Here is a 17891-nt window from a genome sequence, read left to right as displayed (position 1 = left end):
ATAATCCATAAATAGTAAAAATTATGTAGGCGTCAACATTTTACTTTATACATTAACGGGTTGTAAACGATTAAGTAGAATAACTTTGGAAATAATTTTAGCAGCTTTAATACTCATATTCTGTACTCTTGTTTTCCTTTTAAAAGGTATCAACAATTGTTCATCAAACCCTTGTCACAATGCAGCAACATGTATAGACACCGTCAATTCTTACAGCTGTAACTGTACGACGGGTTATACCGGCAATAATTGTGAAAAAAGTAGGTGGTAACTTGAATGTGATTCTTTCTGAAATCGCTAGGGTTTCATATCTAACCATCTGTGAAGTTTATTTATAAGTTGATCAATATGATTTTGTTTGTGTGAACATGATTGTCGTCAACTTGATGCAGGCCCCAGTGATGTTAATGTGTTATATGTGTGTCTAAAGATAAGAGATGGACGAACTGTACTGTTAAACGGTCTTAGAATAGGTTTAACGGTTTAACTTTATCTAGTCAGTTCTCACTGACCGCTTGTCTGTAGTTTCACCTTGAAGTCGTGTATTATTTTTAAGCATTGTGAAGCTTTATACCGTTTGCCTTAAAACATAATCAAAGATAACGTTTTGGCTTCTTGGCTTGTCCCTGGAAATTTTATTAATGACACATAACGACCAAGTCTGTCCTTGATACATTACGTTCTTGTTCTCTTTATCAGATATTGACGAATGTGCATCAAACCCTTGCCAGAATGGAGCAACCTGTGCAGACGCGGTTAACAGATACAGCTGTGAATGTGCAGTGGGTTATACCGGCGACAAATGTGAAACAAGTAAGTGATAACTTCAGTTTCAATTTGTCTTAACTCGTTATATCCCAATTTGTCGCTTTGGACAGATTACGCTCTTGTTCTCTTTATCAGATATTGAGGAGTGTTCGTCAAATCCTTGCCAGAATGAAGCAACCTGTTTAGACGCAGTTAACGGGTACAACTGTGAATGTGCAGTGGGTTATACTGGCGACAAATGTGCAACAAGTAGGTGATAACTTCAGTGTTGATTTTTCTGAACTCGTTATATCCTCGTTTGTCGTTATGGACACATTACGCTCTTGTTTTCCTTATCAGATATTAACGAGTGTTCATCAAACCCTTGCCAGAATGGAGCAACCTGTGTTGACGCAGTTAACAGATACAACTGTGAATGTGCAGTGGGTTATACCGGCGACAAATGTGAAACAAGTAGGTTATTACTTCAGTTTCAATTGGTCTTTACTCGTTATATCCTAGTTTGTCGCTATGTACACATTACGCTCTTGGTCTCATTATCAGATATTGACGAGTGTTCATCAAACCCTTGCCAGAATGGAGCAACCTGTGTTAACGCAGTTAACAGATACAGCTGTGAATGTGCAGTGGGTTATACCGGCGACAAATGTGAAACAAGTAGGTGGTTACTTAAGTTTCAATTTGTCTCAACTCGTTGTATCCTAGTTTGTCGCTTTGGACACATTACGCTCTTGTTCTCTTTACATCAGATATTGACGAGTGTTCATCAAACCCTTGCCAGAATGGAGCAACCTGTGTTGACGCAGTTAACAGATACAACTGCGAATGTGCAGTGGGCTATACCGGCGACACATGTGAAACAAGTAGGTTATTACTTCAGTTTCAATTTGTCTCAACTCGTTATATCCTAGTTTGTCGCTATGTACACATTACGCTCTTGGTCTCATTATCAGATATTGACGAGTGTTCATCAAACCCTTGCCAGAATGGAGCAACCTGTGTTAACGCAGTTAACAGATACAGCTGTGAATGTGCAGTGGGTTATACCGGCGACAAATGTGAAACAAGTAAGCGGTTTCTTTAGTTTCAATTTGTCTCAACTCGTTGTATCCCAATTTGTCGCTATGGACACATTACGCTCTTGTTCTCTTTACATCAGATATTGACGAGTGTGCATCAAATCCTTGCCAGAATGGAGCAACCTGTGTTAACGCAGTTAACAGATACAACTGTGAATGTGCTTTGGGTTATACCGGCGACAAATGTGAAACAAGTAAGCGGTTTCTTTAGTTTCAATTTGTCTCAACTCTCTGTATCCTAGTTTGTCGCTATGGACACATTACGCTCTTGTTCTCTTTACATCAGATATTGACGAGTGTTCATCAAACCCTTGCCAGAATGGAGCAATCTGTGTAGACGCGGTTAACGGATACAACTGTGAATGTGCTGTGGGTTATACCGGCGACAAATGTGAAACAAGTAGGTGATTACTTTAGTTTCAATTTGTCTCAACTCGTTATTCCCAAGTTTCTTGCTATGGACACATTACGCTCTTGTTCTCTTTATCAGATATTGACGAGTGTTCATCAAATCCTTGCCATAATGGAGCAACCTGTGTAGACGCGGTTAACGGATACAACTGTGAATGTGCAGTGGGTTATACCGGCGACAAATGTGAAACAAGTAGGTGATTACTTTAGTTTCAATTTGTCTCAACTCGTTAGTCCCAAGTTTCTTGCTATGGACACATTACGCTCTTGTTCTCTTTATCAGATATTGACGAGTGTTCATCAAACCCTTGCCAGAATGGAGCAACCTGTGCAGACGCGGTTAACAGATACAGCTGTGAATGTGCAGTGGGTTATACTGGCGACAAATGTGAAACAAGTAAGCGGCTTCTTTAGATTCAATTTGTCTCAACTCGTTGTATCCCAATTTGTCGCTATGGACACAATACGCTCTTGTTCTCTTTACATCAGATATTGACGAGTGTGCATCAAATCCTTGCCAGAATGGAGCAACCTGTGTTAACGCAGTTAACAGATACAGCTGTGAATGTGCTTTGGGTTATACCGGCGACAAATGTGAAACAAGTAAGCGGTTTCTTTAGTTTCAATTTGTCTCAACTCTCTGTATCCTAGTTTGTCGCTATGGACACATTACGCTCTTGTTCTCTTTACATCAGATATTGACGAGTGTTCATCAAACCCTTGCCAGAATGGAGCAACCTGTGCAGACGCGGTTAACAGATACAGCTGTGAATGTGCAGTGGGTTATACCGGCGACAAATGTGAAACAAGTAGGTGATAACTTTAGTTTCAATTTGTCTTAACTCGTTATATCCCAATTTGTCGCTTTGGACACATTACGCTCTTGTTCTCTTTATCAGATATTGACGAGTGTTCATCAAACCCTTGCCAGAATGGAGCAACCTGTGTTGACGCGGTTAACAGATACAACTGTGAATGTGCAGTGGGTTATACCGGCGACAAATGTGAAACAAGTAAGTGATAACTTCGGTGTCGATTCTTCTGAACTCTTTATGTCCTAGTATGTCGCTTTGTACACATTACGCTCTTGTTCCTTTATCAGATATTGACGAGTGTTCATCAAATCCTTGCCATAATGGAGCAACCTGTGCAGACGCGGTTTACAGATACAACTGTGAATGTGCAGTGGGTTATACCGGCGACAAATGTGCAACAAGTAGGTGATTACCTTAGTTTCAATTTGTCTCAACTCGTTATTCCCAAGTTTCTTGCTATGGACACATTACGCTCTTGTTCTCTTTACATCAGATATTGACGAGTGTTCATCAAACCCTTGCCAGAATGGAGCAACCTGTGTTGACGCGGTTAACGGATACAACTGTGAATGTGCAGTGGGTTATACCGGCGACAAATGTGAAACAAGTATGTGGTATAATTACAGTGAATTTTCCTGAAATCTTAAGATCCTAGTTTGCCGCTAACAACGTATGACACTTTTATTTTGTTTATATCAGAAAATGGAGATTGTTCACTAGACCCTTGCCGGAATGGAGCGACCTGTGTTGGCGCAATGAACAGATACAACTGTGAATGTGCAGTGGGTTATACCGGAAATCATTGTGAAACAAGTAGGTGGTAACTTAAAGTCAATTTATCTGAAATCTTAACAGTTTATACTCGTCGGTCATTAACGATACATTACGCTCTTGTTCTCTTTACATCAGATATTGACGAGTGTTCATCAAACCCTTGCCAGAATGGAGCAACCTGTGTAGACTCGGTTAACAGATACAGCTGTGAATGTGCAGTGGGTTATACCGGTGACAAATGTGAAACAAGTAGGTGGTAACTTCAGTGTCGATTTTTCGGAACTTTTTTATATCCTAGTTTGTCGCTATGGACACAATTCACTTTGTTCTCTTTATCAGATATTGACGAGTGTTCATCAAATCCTTGCCAGAATGGAGCAACCTTTGTAGACTCGGTTAACAGATACAACTGTGAATGTTTTCATCCTTAACTGTAATAAAAAAAATCTTATCAATGAACTCGTTGGCCTATATGGTATTTTATTGCTCTTTGGACTTTAAGAAAACAAGCTTCTCCTACTGGCGAATATACCATCAAGTTGTGGGGTTAAATTTTCTCTTTGGCTTCGAAATTTTGATTAAGTCGCTCTTGGGGTTTTGAAAGGGTCAAGCCATAATGCAGCCATTAAAGGGCGCGGGCAGATCTTTATAAACTCAGCAACAACAAAACAAGCTCTATTCAATGAAGTCATTGGTTGCTATGGGGAGAATTTTGTGAAATTTGTGGTTACAAAGGAGTTGGGTAGTAGCGTAGCAAAAGCTTGGTCGCTAGGAAGGTAAGTTAATGAAGAAAGTTGTGGATGAACTGTAGGCAAATCTATAGCTTAGGTCTGTGTATTGAAGTTTTACAGACTAGGATTCTTAAGAAATCTTATTTAAGTCTCTGTTAAGCAAGTGACTCTGGGGCGGGGCTAATTTGACCCAAGGAGCACATTGTGTAGAGGACCACAAGAAAGTGCTACATTCCAAATAACTTTGTTCTGGGCATGGCTGTTTGGGAGAGATTTCCCCATAAAAACAATATATAATACAGACATACTTTAAACACACTTGGTAGAAGACTACTAGACAAAAATGCATTCCAACTATCTTACCTCTAAGCGTGGGTGTTTGTGTGTGTGTGTGTGGGGGGGGGGGGGTATATGATCACTAAATTATGCTTAAAATTAAAAAAACCTCTTAACTCTCGGCGTTGTTGTTTGTGAAAATATTTTAAAATTTCTTTATATAAGTCAATCTAAAACAAATAGTCCAGTTTTGACAACAGGGGCATCATTTGATAAATATTAGGACCACTCTACAATGCAATATACCAATTATCTCAGCCCTTGTCCATATAGTTTTGGAGAGAGTGAAGTTTATCGTTGCGTTTACCATTGTAACTATAGTTCTCAATGAAAAAAAAAATGAACAGTATGTTTGTGTTGCGTTGATTTTCAAATATTTATTTGTTTACATGACTTATATGCTTTACAAATGGAGTCTTAACCGTTCAAAAAATAACAAAAATGAAAATTGATTGATTTTTACATCAGTACTTATTAAATTAATGACTGCTATTATTTAAGGAATGAATAGCGGGGTTGATGTCATTATCGGGGTATAAACGCAATTTGGCTGGTCAAAGTGTGTGGAGTCCGTAGGAATCCACGCGTACTTTGACCAGCCCAATTGCGATCATGTTCCCCGATAATGACATCAACCCCGCAATTCATTCCTTATATTTACACCAATAGTTCATTATTTTGTTCAAGAATTGTCAAAACAATACTTCATTTCATTTAAGAAACCTTTCAGTAATCCTTTCTTACATATTCTGTAAAAGGAACGACCCGACTGTAACCGGAAACATTCTTTTCAAATGACGTCACAATAACGCGGGAAACGATCAACAACTTGAAATCATTTTTAAACGTAAAATTGAAACACTTATGACAACAATACATTTAACATATCATAAATTAACACTTCCTCAAATGTTGATTTACATTTAACGGGACTTGCTGAGACAATACAAACAATAACAAGGTGAATAATTTTCATGTATATTGTTATGCGATGAATTGCGATCCGAACATATCCGAAGATGTTGCGTCCATCGAATGATAACCGCAATTGCCGAAAGGCAGTTCATTTAAGAAATGGAAGTTGAGGTGTAAATATTATTCTGTAATGAGTGAAGCACTTCGGTAAAAAAATCAAAATGTTTGTCAAAACTGTCAGTTTATGGAATGAAAATAATTATCCCCCATGTCGTGCGTAAAGTTGTTTATTAACATATAGTACGTTGTTTGATTTGAGCACCAACAATTACATAAATAAATTAATAATGATGATTTTCAACAGGCGATGTTGAAGGTATTAAGCTGGATATCACCGTGAACATCCCTAGAGAAGACTTAAGACAGGTTGATTTTGACGATCATGCAACTTTCGTTAAGTGGGCCACAGATGTTAAAGAAGAGGTAATATCATTTTAAATGCGGGATGCTTTTGCTGAACTAGGAAACTTTTTTGTTTGCTGTAACTGTGAAATCATAAATATTCGTGGGACATTAATTTTCGTGGATTTCGTGGGTTGCCTTGTCCACGAATTTAAGATCCTAACGAAAATTTGACCTTTAATTCAGTCAAAATCATTATGTCTATATAAAAGGGTAAACATGTATTCACGAATATACATGGTCGCGGTTTTCAACTTATCAGAACCTGGTTTATTTTACTGGTTATATAGTTCATATCATGTATTATTTAACCTGAATGATAATAAATCGAATTCAATTATTAGTACTTGCATTAAGTTTTTGCATGGCATAGCCTTATATTAAAACAATTTAATTATCAACTTCCTCTGCGGCACATGTAAAACGTGCTGATTATTAACCTCATGTGTTAGAACGTCATCACTTGATTTTGTTTCTTTGCTCAAATATTTAAATGATTATTTACTTTTACACCTTTACTCTGTTTTCACAGTTTGCAAAGACACATTCAATGGCTTCACTAATTTCTATTCTTGATATGTGTGCATCGTTATTTATTACCCTTAATTTATCGAGCAAGTGATAATAGAACAGAACAGACAGTTTATTCGACTTATACAAGAGTACATCGTCGTAATACATATTAATTTATATAAAAAATCCGACCCTCGGGCACGCTGCGTAGCCGGTAACTCGGCAAGCCTCGATACCTGGCAACGCAGGTGCCCTCGGGTCAGATTTTTTTTATCCACAATGGGAACACATGAAAGAAAAGAAAAAAGTTGATGCATAGCATCAAGTCGGCGCAATAAAATTAGAAGAAAAACGTGCATGCAGAAAACCAAAAATGGTTATTATTTCAATGATAATGTTTTTTTTTTTATGTTTTGTGTACATATGCGCGAAGGACATTAATAATATTGTTACAATAGTTAAAGCCCGCAATTATAGATATTCTGTTGTTTTTTCCGAGCTAATCCTCTGGTTAAAACTAAATTATACCAAAAATATACATACGTTTTTTCGGAAGAAATAGAGTCGATGGTGTAATACATAGATTCCAATAGCATGAAATTCACCTTTTATTTGTACCGGCATGTTATGAGAATTCATACGAGTATATAGAACGGAGTAAAATACTAAACATCAAGAGGGAATTATCTGGAGTTCGTTCCTTCGAATGACATTTTCAAAACAAACAATTAAGCTCAATGTTTATTTTTCAAAACTAGGCATTTTTGTTGTCGCCAAGGGAGATTACTGCGTAGAAGGTTTACAAACATAAAGGATATTGTAATAGTGCCGTGTAACCTTCATCTATTGAGTTGGTATCAATCGGAACACCTCGGCCTGTATCTATCTCGGAGATGGCCGAGTTGTTATTATGATTGAGTTGGTATTTAAAATCAAAATTTTCAAAATAATAAGCAGGGCTATTATAATTTAAGGTTTCATTATCAATTAAAGTGAACAGTTTTATAAAACATACTAAACTTCATATTTTATCATGCAGCATTGAACCTATTGAAAGGATTGTTCTGTATTTCATGAACTAGTCCCTAAGTTAGAATATTTCTCAAGTAATATCAAATATAGTCGACTAATAATATTATTCTGCGCTCATTGACATATTGTCCCATTGTAATGTTATAAACTGCGTGACGAAGATGATAAACAACAGGATATCGGCGTATGGTGAATTTGCAGACGAATAGGATCAGACTTCCGAATATATACATAAAAATATGAAAATCCACGAAACAAAAGAACCCACGAATTTGTCTTTTTCCGAAAAACAACTTAATTTCAAGCCCACAAATATAAATGATTTCACTGTAATTAATTTGTAATATCGATAAAGGTTTTGAAACAGTTTAAATAATATACTAAACTGATGTTTTAAGAGACTGTATTTAAACACTAATGTCTGCATAGTTTGTTCAAATTTGTTGTAACTACATGTCACGAGAGCCAAATGGTTTTACGAATGTTGTGGATTTAAGTCTAGCAGGTCTCTACATAAAACGCACAGTTAAATTCTTCTACTTTTTTTTATTCCAGATTAAAAAGAAATATAGTCAGAGCATGAACAGCCATCTTAAAGACATTTTAATTCATAGCTTGTCAAAGTAAGTATTATTATTTTTATTTTTGACTTTTGTAATAGAGATTTCGTTTGGTCAATTGATCGGTGGGTGCTATGTTGGCAAGTTTGGAAAGCAAACTTTTCACACAGAGTTAAAGGCATCACTCAGATACTTGCTGTACATTACCACCATGGTTGATTGTAGTACCGGGCGTTTTTCGAGACCTACGGCCATGAATACCTTTACGCTTTTGGCTACATTGGAGTTCAGGGAGAGAATTACTTGCACAGTTTTTGAGTTATCACTCTGATGATTGGTACATATTACAATAGTGATGAGTAGTTGTGACAGTATTATCATCGTCTTTACGTACTCTTGAATATCATCTGTAGATGTTTGGCTATATTAACTTTATGGCAAATAAACACTATTTTACTGAAATAATCATAAAACATATGTTATGGTTTTTATTTGAGTATTTGCCTAAATCAATACTAAACATCCTGTGACAAAGTTGCTTGCTGTGGTAGTCATTACTCCACGATAACTCTAGTTATATAATCCTAAGATATCATCTCATCACATATGATTTAAAACTTGTATGTGAACGCATTCATTGTTTGGTGGTTTGTCTTTATAGGTAATTGGACTGTTTAATGTACTATATTTCTACTAACTAGTAATTATTTTAAGAATGAACTGTAAACTATTTCTAGAATGGACGAACTGTGTTTATATAATGGACAGTCAGTTGAAACAACGTTACTCAAAACTATAGCCTTTTGTTCTTTATGTTCTCAATTGTTCCGATTGTCAATTTAATCATCTTAACTGCTCTGATTATTTCGTGAATACCTTTATGATCTGCAGTATTTCTAACATAATTTGAGACCAGTGTTTTAGCTGATCTTGTTTTATTTAGATATATGAGCATATCATAACAAAGTTCACCTTTTAAAATTTCAGACATGTTTCAAACATCTTTCTCTGACATAATGGACAGTATTTTGCATTTCACCCTAGAATCGAACCATATAACAAACTATATGAACTACAATAATATTTGTTGTTCTTTTAGGGGAAGCTTACTAGTGAACTTGACTATCTTTAAAGCTAAAGGCTTTGAATCGGCACAACAATTTTCAGCCGCAACAATTGCATTGACGCATGGTGATTTAACAGTAAATGGATTAACTGGAAACGTAACTGCTCTAATAGTTGGAAAAACATCAAGTATGCTTTATACACAACAAATAATAGCGTGAACAAATGTTTCTTTATAGTTTATATATAAAATAATTAACTTTGATAACTATAGTGTATTTGTACACTTGAAATAAGACCTATATTTCTCATATTTAACCTTTTGTAGTGGTTTCCATAAAAACTATTTATCATGATTTAAATATTTGATCCATACAAAGCATGTTATGGCATTAAAGGCCTTTTACTATTTTCTACTGTAAAACACTTATTCACCGCTACAAACTACTGGTCGTTTCAGTTATCGTAAAAGCAGATGATGATATAATGCGTTGTAACTTATTTCTCCTCGGCGGCGGATATTGTGACGACAAATATGAATGCACGGTCGTAGAATCAAAGCCTGTGTGTAAAAGGTAAGAGCTTGAAATTCTTTTTACTTGAAACTAAGGTATACCCCTTTTGACTGTATTATAAAGCATATATTGAATTGTTGATGTGATTACTTTGGGGCGATCTTGTTTTAAACAGGGATGTCGTGTTACAAAGAGTGTCTGTCTTAAACTGATATTAAAACACTATGTTCGATTTATTTTTTACATTTACTACTTTTATAGTTGGACATTTTGCTATTACATTTTATTTTGTAGGCACAATGAAGAGCCTGCCGGTGGTGTCCAGATGGTGGTCGTTGTTAGTTTAGGAATAGGGATAACTGTTGGTTTGTTCATCTTAGTTGGAACAATTACCTGCTGTATGATTCGGGCAAGGAAACAACGCTCAAAGAAACAAAGGTATTACTAAAGCTCCTTCCTTTCCTATGAGGGTTGTGTTTGCTTATTACGATGAGAGCGATGGGAAAAGTGTCGGTGGTTAGAGTAATGTTAACGTGCTTCGTAAGTAATAAACAACTCGTCTTAAACACTACAAACTGGTCACAAAATTAGACCCTACATGCTATATATAACATTAGACCAATAGTGTTTCATAACAGCAACTATTGTAAAGCCATTTCCTTTAAGGTGTTTTTGGACATGTACATTTCCATTGGCCTAAACTAAAAACAATTACATCCAATATACATATAATGGAAACCTAATTTATAAGATGATGTGAAATAAATTAATACTATTTTCAATTGCAGAAATGAGATGTTTGATGCTCCAATGAATCCAGACAGAGGGGCTCACAACGCTGTGTACTCCGTGAACAGTATTGATGGTTATTTTCTTACACAATGTTAAACTTAAGATGAATATTAGGTGTAACGCTTTTTCGCCGCATTTATAAATATTGCTCAAACAGTTCCCTTTTTATACTAATTCCATTGATGTGAAAGAGGTGTTAAAAATTTGATGGTCTTGAAAAGTATTTTTCACGTTTTGGGTTGATAAATTATTCAAAATAAAAATATCCGTTTGACATCTAGAATATACAAAGGAGGAGCAAAATAGTAATTTTCAAAATAGTTTAACATATAAGACATTCTTAATCACGTTTGGAAGGTGTTTTTCAATTATATAATAGTTTTATTTTGCTGTCAAAATATGATAAAAAATGGAACATTCCGAAAAAACATTATTTACTCGAAACATTTCACAATGTTTTGATAGTTAAAACATTAAAATGATCAATGTATAAATGATGGTTTACTTTTCTCCAATTCTCGGACAGTTCCTTAATTACAAATAATTTTCATATACTTATATTTTAACTGTACAAAAAAGATGTGCCGAGGTTGCCGCCCGAACTACTGAACACCGGACTATGAACTAAAAGTGCTACTGATTGAGTTATCAGGTCGGATTGTTGGCCGATCGCAATCCTTATCTTTTAAATAATCGGGTTCAAAAGAAACATGATAAAGAGTGATTGTGTATAATTTATTTTATTTTTTTCTTGCAAAGTTGAAAAACGTATTTATTTATTCTTGATTTTGGTTTTTGCCGTTTTCATCTTGATGTTAAAATTACCTTAAATGGTCGTTGCAGAGTACAAAAATGTGGCCTTTGAAATGTTATTATCTACTGAATATAGCGTACAAATACACTATCGTAGAACATGAACTTTTCTGTTTTGTTTCTTTCAGCACCGGATGCGTCGAATCAGGTATTGATATATTGTTCACAATATTAAAAAAGATGTAGGATGACGTATAAATATGTAGAGACTTGTTTTTCTTCCAAAACAATTATATTCAGGGAATCTTTTTATCTCACTCGTTTCTATTTAAGACAAACTGAACTGCACATACCTAGTATGTTTTCATATAACTATTACGTCTGCCTATGAAGGCCTGAGATCAAAAATAAATGTTTTGTATCGTTTACTTAAGAAATTTAGACGTAGAATGTAAATATAATCTACTATGGTCAAACACTTTTTTCAGTTCAAAATTAAACAACCGCAGATGATTTAAAAGCAGATATACAGACAAAGCCTTGAGGTAAATAATAACTAGGATTGATTTTTTCATTGCTAATATTTATTAGTTATTATTGCATCTTTCGTTTATTTATGTTGCTTAATTTCTAACAAAGTAACGGGGCTAGCAGGTGACTCAATATGGGATATACGGGGCGCAGGAAACCATATTCGTGTCCGCTTTCACTGGATATTGTTTCGTTTGCCCCGTATATTCCATATCGGGTCACTTACTAACCCCGTAACGTATTTATTACATTGACAACCTGTTAACATGTTTAAATGTTTCATTTATTCATCGGAATATTCATCGGAATCGGAAAAAAGACGCCATTTTGGTACAATATAAATTTGGTGACCCAATATGGAAAAATAAGGGGCCACCGCGTGACCAGTCCTTGACCAATAGCATTACGTCATTTATGTAGGAGGCCTGATATGTAACATTACTATTATAAATATGCTATTTATATACCCATTGTCTTCTGGAAAAGGCGGCCCCTTTAAATCATTTTTAATAAATAAAGGGCTTTAATTGGTAATATACAGAAAGTTAAATGTTGCTGCAAGAAATGACTAACAAACCGTTATCAATTTGCAATGGTCGTTTTTAATGAACGTGAACTGATATTTTATTTCGTAACTACGCTGTTTGTTTTTCAGATGGACGAATGATGTCGTTAGATCATTAAAACTGTTGTTGTAAAAGTGCATAACAGACGTATTACTTCATATTTAGTTCAAAGACTGAAGGACAGTGAATGCAGTTGTTTAGATTTTACGCTTTCCATATATATTCAAGTGATTTTGTATAATTATAATGATACAATATTTTACGATATTACTGCTGAATTGTTATTGAATAAATATATTGTGTGATTACTTTTCATTTCTTATCTCCGGCATTAGTTATCATCACTAAATGAACGTCCATAATGAACATGTGGCCCTAATGTAGGTTTTATGCAGACGGATGGACATTGGTATTTGAAACTTCAGGATAATGAATCGGACATTGATTTACATACTGAATGGCACGGCACATGACGCTTTCATTATTTTCTCGTTAATCTTGTTTTGTTTTGTGAGAGAACATATGTTTTAAATTGGTACAATCAATAGAATATTAGTATCGATTCGACATTTGGATGGAATTCAGCACAACTCTCGTATATCATTATTACCAAAATGAGATATCAACCGGTTGAATAGGGCTCTCTAGGCGTTGATTAACCCTTCCGGATATATGATATATAAAGACAGGCAATTTATGGATATTAAGAAAGAATGGTCCAATTGGCGCCCAGAGCCCCTATCCATGGCCAATTCAATGCAAATATTGTCTCATCGTTCTGGTCGTATATACCAATGGTATTCCATTTCATTTGATATGAGTCGCAATCTTAGAGAGATGAGTGGAGAGTTGTATCTTTTTTTTCTGAACTGAAGTTATATTAGACTGAAGAATCAATTTATCGACACAATAAGCGTGGAAAGTGGTCAATACTCTTAAATAGAAATCTAAAATACAAAAGTCAGTGTATACGTTTACACACTTTTATAGAACATATCGACTTAATATACTGAACACAGTAAGAAACAAGATACAGTTGCGTTAAATGCATATGTGCATAACATTAAATTTAAACAACTATTTAACTAGGATACTGAGAGGAAAGTCAACGATGCAATATTAAAATCAAAATGCAGAGCTTATCAGATGGGTCGTTTTCCCGCGGTGAGGACAAACATGTGGTCAGTTAATGTATGTAGAAAATATTTTTAGAAAATCAGTCAGTTAATGTAGTTGAAACTATTTTTAGATTATCGTAAATTGTCTGTTCTAAGAATGGGAATATGATTGTGCTTTTTCAAGTTTTACTAATAAAAAATGTTATTTATGTGTTACCTAAATATCTGTGTAGAAATAATACTAGTGCTGTTATGAAGGCTTCGCACACTTTAGATGTTTTACAGGTTAAATCCGAACTACTTTGCTTCATCAAACGTATGCATAACTCACTGTCGTATCAGGGCATGTGTGTTAGAATAAATTGAAAGCGTTATGTCCAAAACAATGACAAGAATACACCGGAACGAAGCTATTACGCAAAAAATTGAAAACATCTTATTAGGAAAGTATACGCCTAAAAATCATAGAATGAATAATTTTGTAATTGTATAGTAGGCAAATCATAGTATTTAAAATGAAGCATTAGCAACGCGAAACCTGAGATACAACTATTTTGACTTTCAGACAATCATTTTTGTTTCTTATCTCATAAAAGTAATATCAGAAATACACTCTTACAAATAAGCGTGCTTCATGGTCACACTAGGTTATAATAACAAACCCTGCAGGCGATGGTACACTTGCGTCGGTTATAATTTCTAGAACATCTTGGTCTGAACTCAGAGTGAATATCAGTATGTTACCTTCCTACCAGAGCCTCCATTATTTTGGCCCATTAATCTGATAAATATAACGATCTAAAAATAGTTATATCCTGCTATAAAATAAAACGCCGGGATACAGAAATACAGCGCGGAAATAGCCGAACATGGACTGACCACGCAGTGCTTTTTAGTGACCAATACCACGAAGTTATAATTATACTACGAATGTATTAACAAGTCCTTTTTGCGAATACAAAAGTCAAGGTTTCATTATAGCCGGTAATCACTATATTCATTTGCGTAGTGTCTGTTGCATCATGTGTATAAAGTAACTTGTACATGTCTTGTACATTTCTTGAGAGTTTTTTTTAGTTATAGCTAAGGTTAACGTTTTTGCACGCCAACAATGCCAACACCGATATCTTGACTTGACGAGATAAACTCTAGTAAGAATCGCAACATAAACATTATACTTTTAACGGAACTTATTTTCCTTTAAATGTAACGTCACACCCGGTAAGATGACGTCGTAATATGTAATATGTTGATGACGTCATTTTTATGTTAAGGTGGAACGCGACTATGAATTTTTTTTCGAGTTACTGTCTGAAAATTGGTATACGAATAGAAGAGCATATGCCCAGTTAGGGACTGTTTTTACTATTTCAATATTCGGAACGGTTTTGAAACTATGACTCCTCAAAATATACCACTGACGTCAATTTTGACACGTAATCATTACGTATTGTTATAAAACGTTTAGCATGACGTAAATCGAACTATTTGTTTTGTTTTTTTTCTTTCAAGGGCCAACGACACAAATCAGCTTAGTATTCCTTTGCGTCTTCAGAATTTTATAAACTACATAGATTTTACTAAGGATCAAACGTTATTATTTAGGGTTCAATAAAGATTATGTTTTAGGAAACTTTAACTGCTATGTTATACTTAATTATAAGTTATTGGGTAATCATTGTCCGTCTAAGTGATATCAGATTGTATTTTCTTTATACATATATATGGCGCAAGATACATATCAAAATGATGAATAACATCTAAAAGAAAGCAAATGCTGAGTTGTTTGTTTTCAATAACCGTAACTCAGATATAAAAGTAACTGAAAATAAAGCTAGACGTTGATTTTTTATAACTTTAGTGTTTGCTTTACTTTAGGCCTAAAAAAAATATGTCTGTTTCCTGTAACCCGACCGACCGCAATTTTTTTATGCCCCAAAATTCGAAAAGTCAGATTTCTAGCGATCTCTGTCCTGTGATGACAACGATAATTTAAATAATTTAGTGGTGTCCGAATCGTCGCATAGTTTCAAACGTTTCCGGTTTGACAAGTTGAAACAATGGCAAAAAGCTTAATGGCTGTGACATTAAACTGTAGGGCTTTCAATTGACCCGAGCTCCCGGTTGTTGACGCTCTGAAATCGTAAATGACCCGAAATCGACGCATCATACATTTGTAGTATGCGTCAGTTTTGACCCGGGATATTTCGGTGTGAGAGTCGGTATCATCTGAAAGGAGCCTCAATGCATGATCTGTATGTTTGTTTAACCCGCAAGAGCAATTAACACCCGAAGTGACAAGTGATTATCGATCTGGAATCTGATCGGTAACCATGTCAATATTAGCAGCACTCAAACTCAATGACGTAATATTAACTCCGCCCATTATGCAAATTAACGGATCCTTCCGCGTTTTCGCTAAGTGCGATTGTTTTGAAAAACAACAATGCTATTAAGATATATTTTTATTATTTATTTATTTTAATTTGTTTTATTATATCTCCGGTTAATTAAAAAAATATTCTTATAACTTTTTAATGAGTAAACAAAAAAAAAAACATTTTTCGTACCGCATGGTCTAAAAAGCGCGGGAAACAGGTGCACGCTAACTTCCTGTCAATTTTAATGAAAGTGAAAGGAGAACTGTGTAGATCGTTGTCAGTGTTATAGTTAAGTTTTAAAACAAAACAGTATTGTATGGTTATGGTTATGCCATTTATGAAAATATTGGCAATAGGAACAGTGATTTTTTTGTTTACTTCCGGAAAAAAGATAAACGTGAAAGTGAAACTGAAAGTTAAAGTAAGAAAGATGTCGTTGCAACTAAACAATCGCTGGTGCATATTGGAATTTGACAAGGATGCACTGCTTTACATAACGAAGATGCATTAACTAAATAATACGTTCGTCAGAGTCAGAACATATTTTTCCAAGTTTTGACTCTGGGAATTTTTTAACCACCGTAGTCCAGTGAAGTCCAGAAAAGGAAATAAGACAAGGTATTCTATTAAAAGTTATATTGATTATTTTTCATCGTGCTTGAGAGTTTTAGAGAATGAAAATAAGTATAAGTTGTGGAAACTATTTAATGAAGGTACTGTACGTGTACTAGTTTTGCTGTTTTACTGTTTAAAGAAGAAAATGGTATTAATTTTTGATCAGTCAGTCTAAGCTTTTTTGATACTGATTATAGTCTATTTAAACATATTCCAGTCCAATCTATCATTTTACACTGTTCGCTGCCGAGTCAGTAGGTAAGGGTTAAGTGTCCAAGCAGTGAACAGCGGTAGACCATGGGTCTATCTTTTGTGGAGATTCTTGCCAGTTCTTGTTGTAACAGCATTTGTCTAAAGAGTTTTGGACCGAATGTTTCTTTAAATATTTTGGTCCCCTCATGTTTTTCGTACTCGCTGGATTGAAAAGATTGGAAAATAGACCCAGTAGAGTTTCTCAGGTTTGCTAAGAATTAAAAACAACGCTTAGCTACGATGGGAATAAAAAGAATTGAACAGACTCTACTAGTACTTAACAGTTATTTGACCTCAGAAAAATACTCATTGAATCTTTTGTTTGATAAGTTCTGTACAAAATATGTTTGATAAAGCTGTACTAGTATATATTATGTTTGCAGTTCTTCAGGAACAAGATGCAACAACGCACCAGACGAGGCAAGCAAGTGCTGTGTCTTATTCCGGAAAAAAAATCAACTAAACACCATGTGTTCTTTCCTTTTACAGTCCAATGGGAACATAATGGATAACAGACGGCATGAATATGAGGGAATCGTGTATTAGGAGTCGTATAAATACTTCTGATGATAACAGACGGCATGAATATGAGGAAATCGTGTATTAGGAGTCGTATAAATACTTCTGATGATAACAGACACCATGAATATGAGGAAATCGTGTATTAGGAGTCGTATAAATACTTCTGGTGATAACAGACGGCATGAATATGAGGAAATCGTGTATTAGGAGTCGTATAAATACTTCTGATGATAACAGACGGCATGAATATGAGGAAATCGTGTATTAGGAGTCGTATAAATACTTCTGATGATAACAGACACCATGAATATGGGGAATTCGTGTATTAGGAGTCGTTTAAATACTTATGATGATAACGGACATCATGAATATGAGACATGCAACA

The 17891-nt window shown here is 35.0% G+C and overlaps 1 protein-coding gene across 1 annotated transcript; it reads left to right on the top strand.

Moving 5' to 3' along the window:
• The first annotated feature begins 368 nt into the window (after positions 1 to 368).
• LOC128208440 (fibropellin-1-like) lies at positions 369 to 17530 on the top strand. The gene is made up of 25 exons (XM_052912004.1): positions 369 to 411; positions 700 to 813; positions 904 to 1017; positions 1108 to 1221; positions 1312 to 1425; positions 1518 to 1631; positions 1722 to 1835; positions 1928 to 2041; positions 2134 to 2247; positions 2338 to 2451; positions 2542 to 2655; positions 2748 to 2861; positions 2954 to 3067; positions 3158 to 3271; positions 3361 to 3474; positions 3567 to 3680; positions 3983 to 4096; positions 6194 to 6312; positions 8392 to 8459; positions 9496 to 9650; positions 9922 to 10036; positions 10271 to 10414; positions 10765 to 10841; positions 11710 to 11729; positions 17474 to 17530. The coding sequence occupies exons 1-25, from the start codon at positions 369 to 371 to the stop codon at positions 17528 to 17530; spliced, it is 2622 nt and encodes an 873-aa protein (XP_052767964.1).
• The last annotated feature ends 361 nt before the right edge of the window (positions 17531 to 17891 follow it).

The sequence above is a fragment of the Mya arenaria genome, chromosome 11, assembly GCF_026914265.1.
Source record: "Mya arenaria isolate MELC-2E11 chromosome 11, ASM2691426v1".
Lineage (NCBI taxonomy): Eukaryota > Metazoa > Mollusca > Bivalvia > Myida > Myidae > Mya > Mya arenaria.
Note: the sequence above shows the minus strand (reverse complement) of the source record. Positions and strands in the feature narration are given on the sequence as shown.

Excerpts from the sequence above, each read along its gene's own strand:
- LOC128208440 (XM_052912004.1), top strand. The coding sequence starts at position 369 with ATGATTGTCGTCAACTTGATGCAGGCCCCAGTGATGTTAATGT. Across the intron at positions 1,018-1,107 it reads TGGCGACAAATGTGCAACAA|ATATTAACGAGTGTTCATCA; the intron begins GTAGGTGATAAC and ends TTTCCTTATCAG. Across the intron at positions 10,415-10,764 it reads CAACGCTCAAAGAAACAAAG|AAATGAGATGTTTGATGCTC; the intron begins GTATTACTAAAG and ends TTTCAATTGCAG.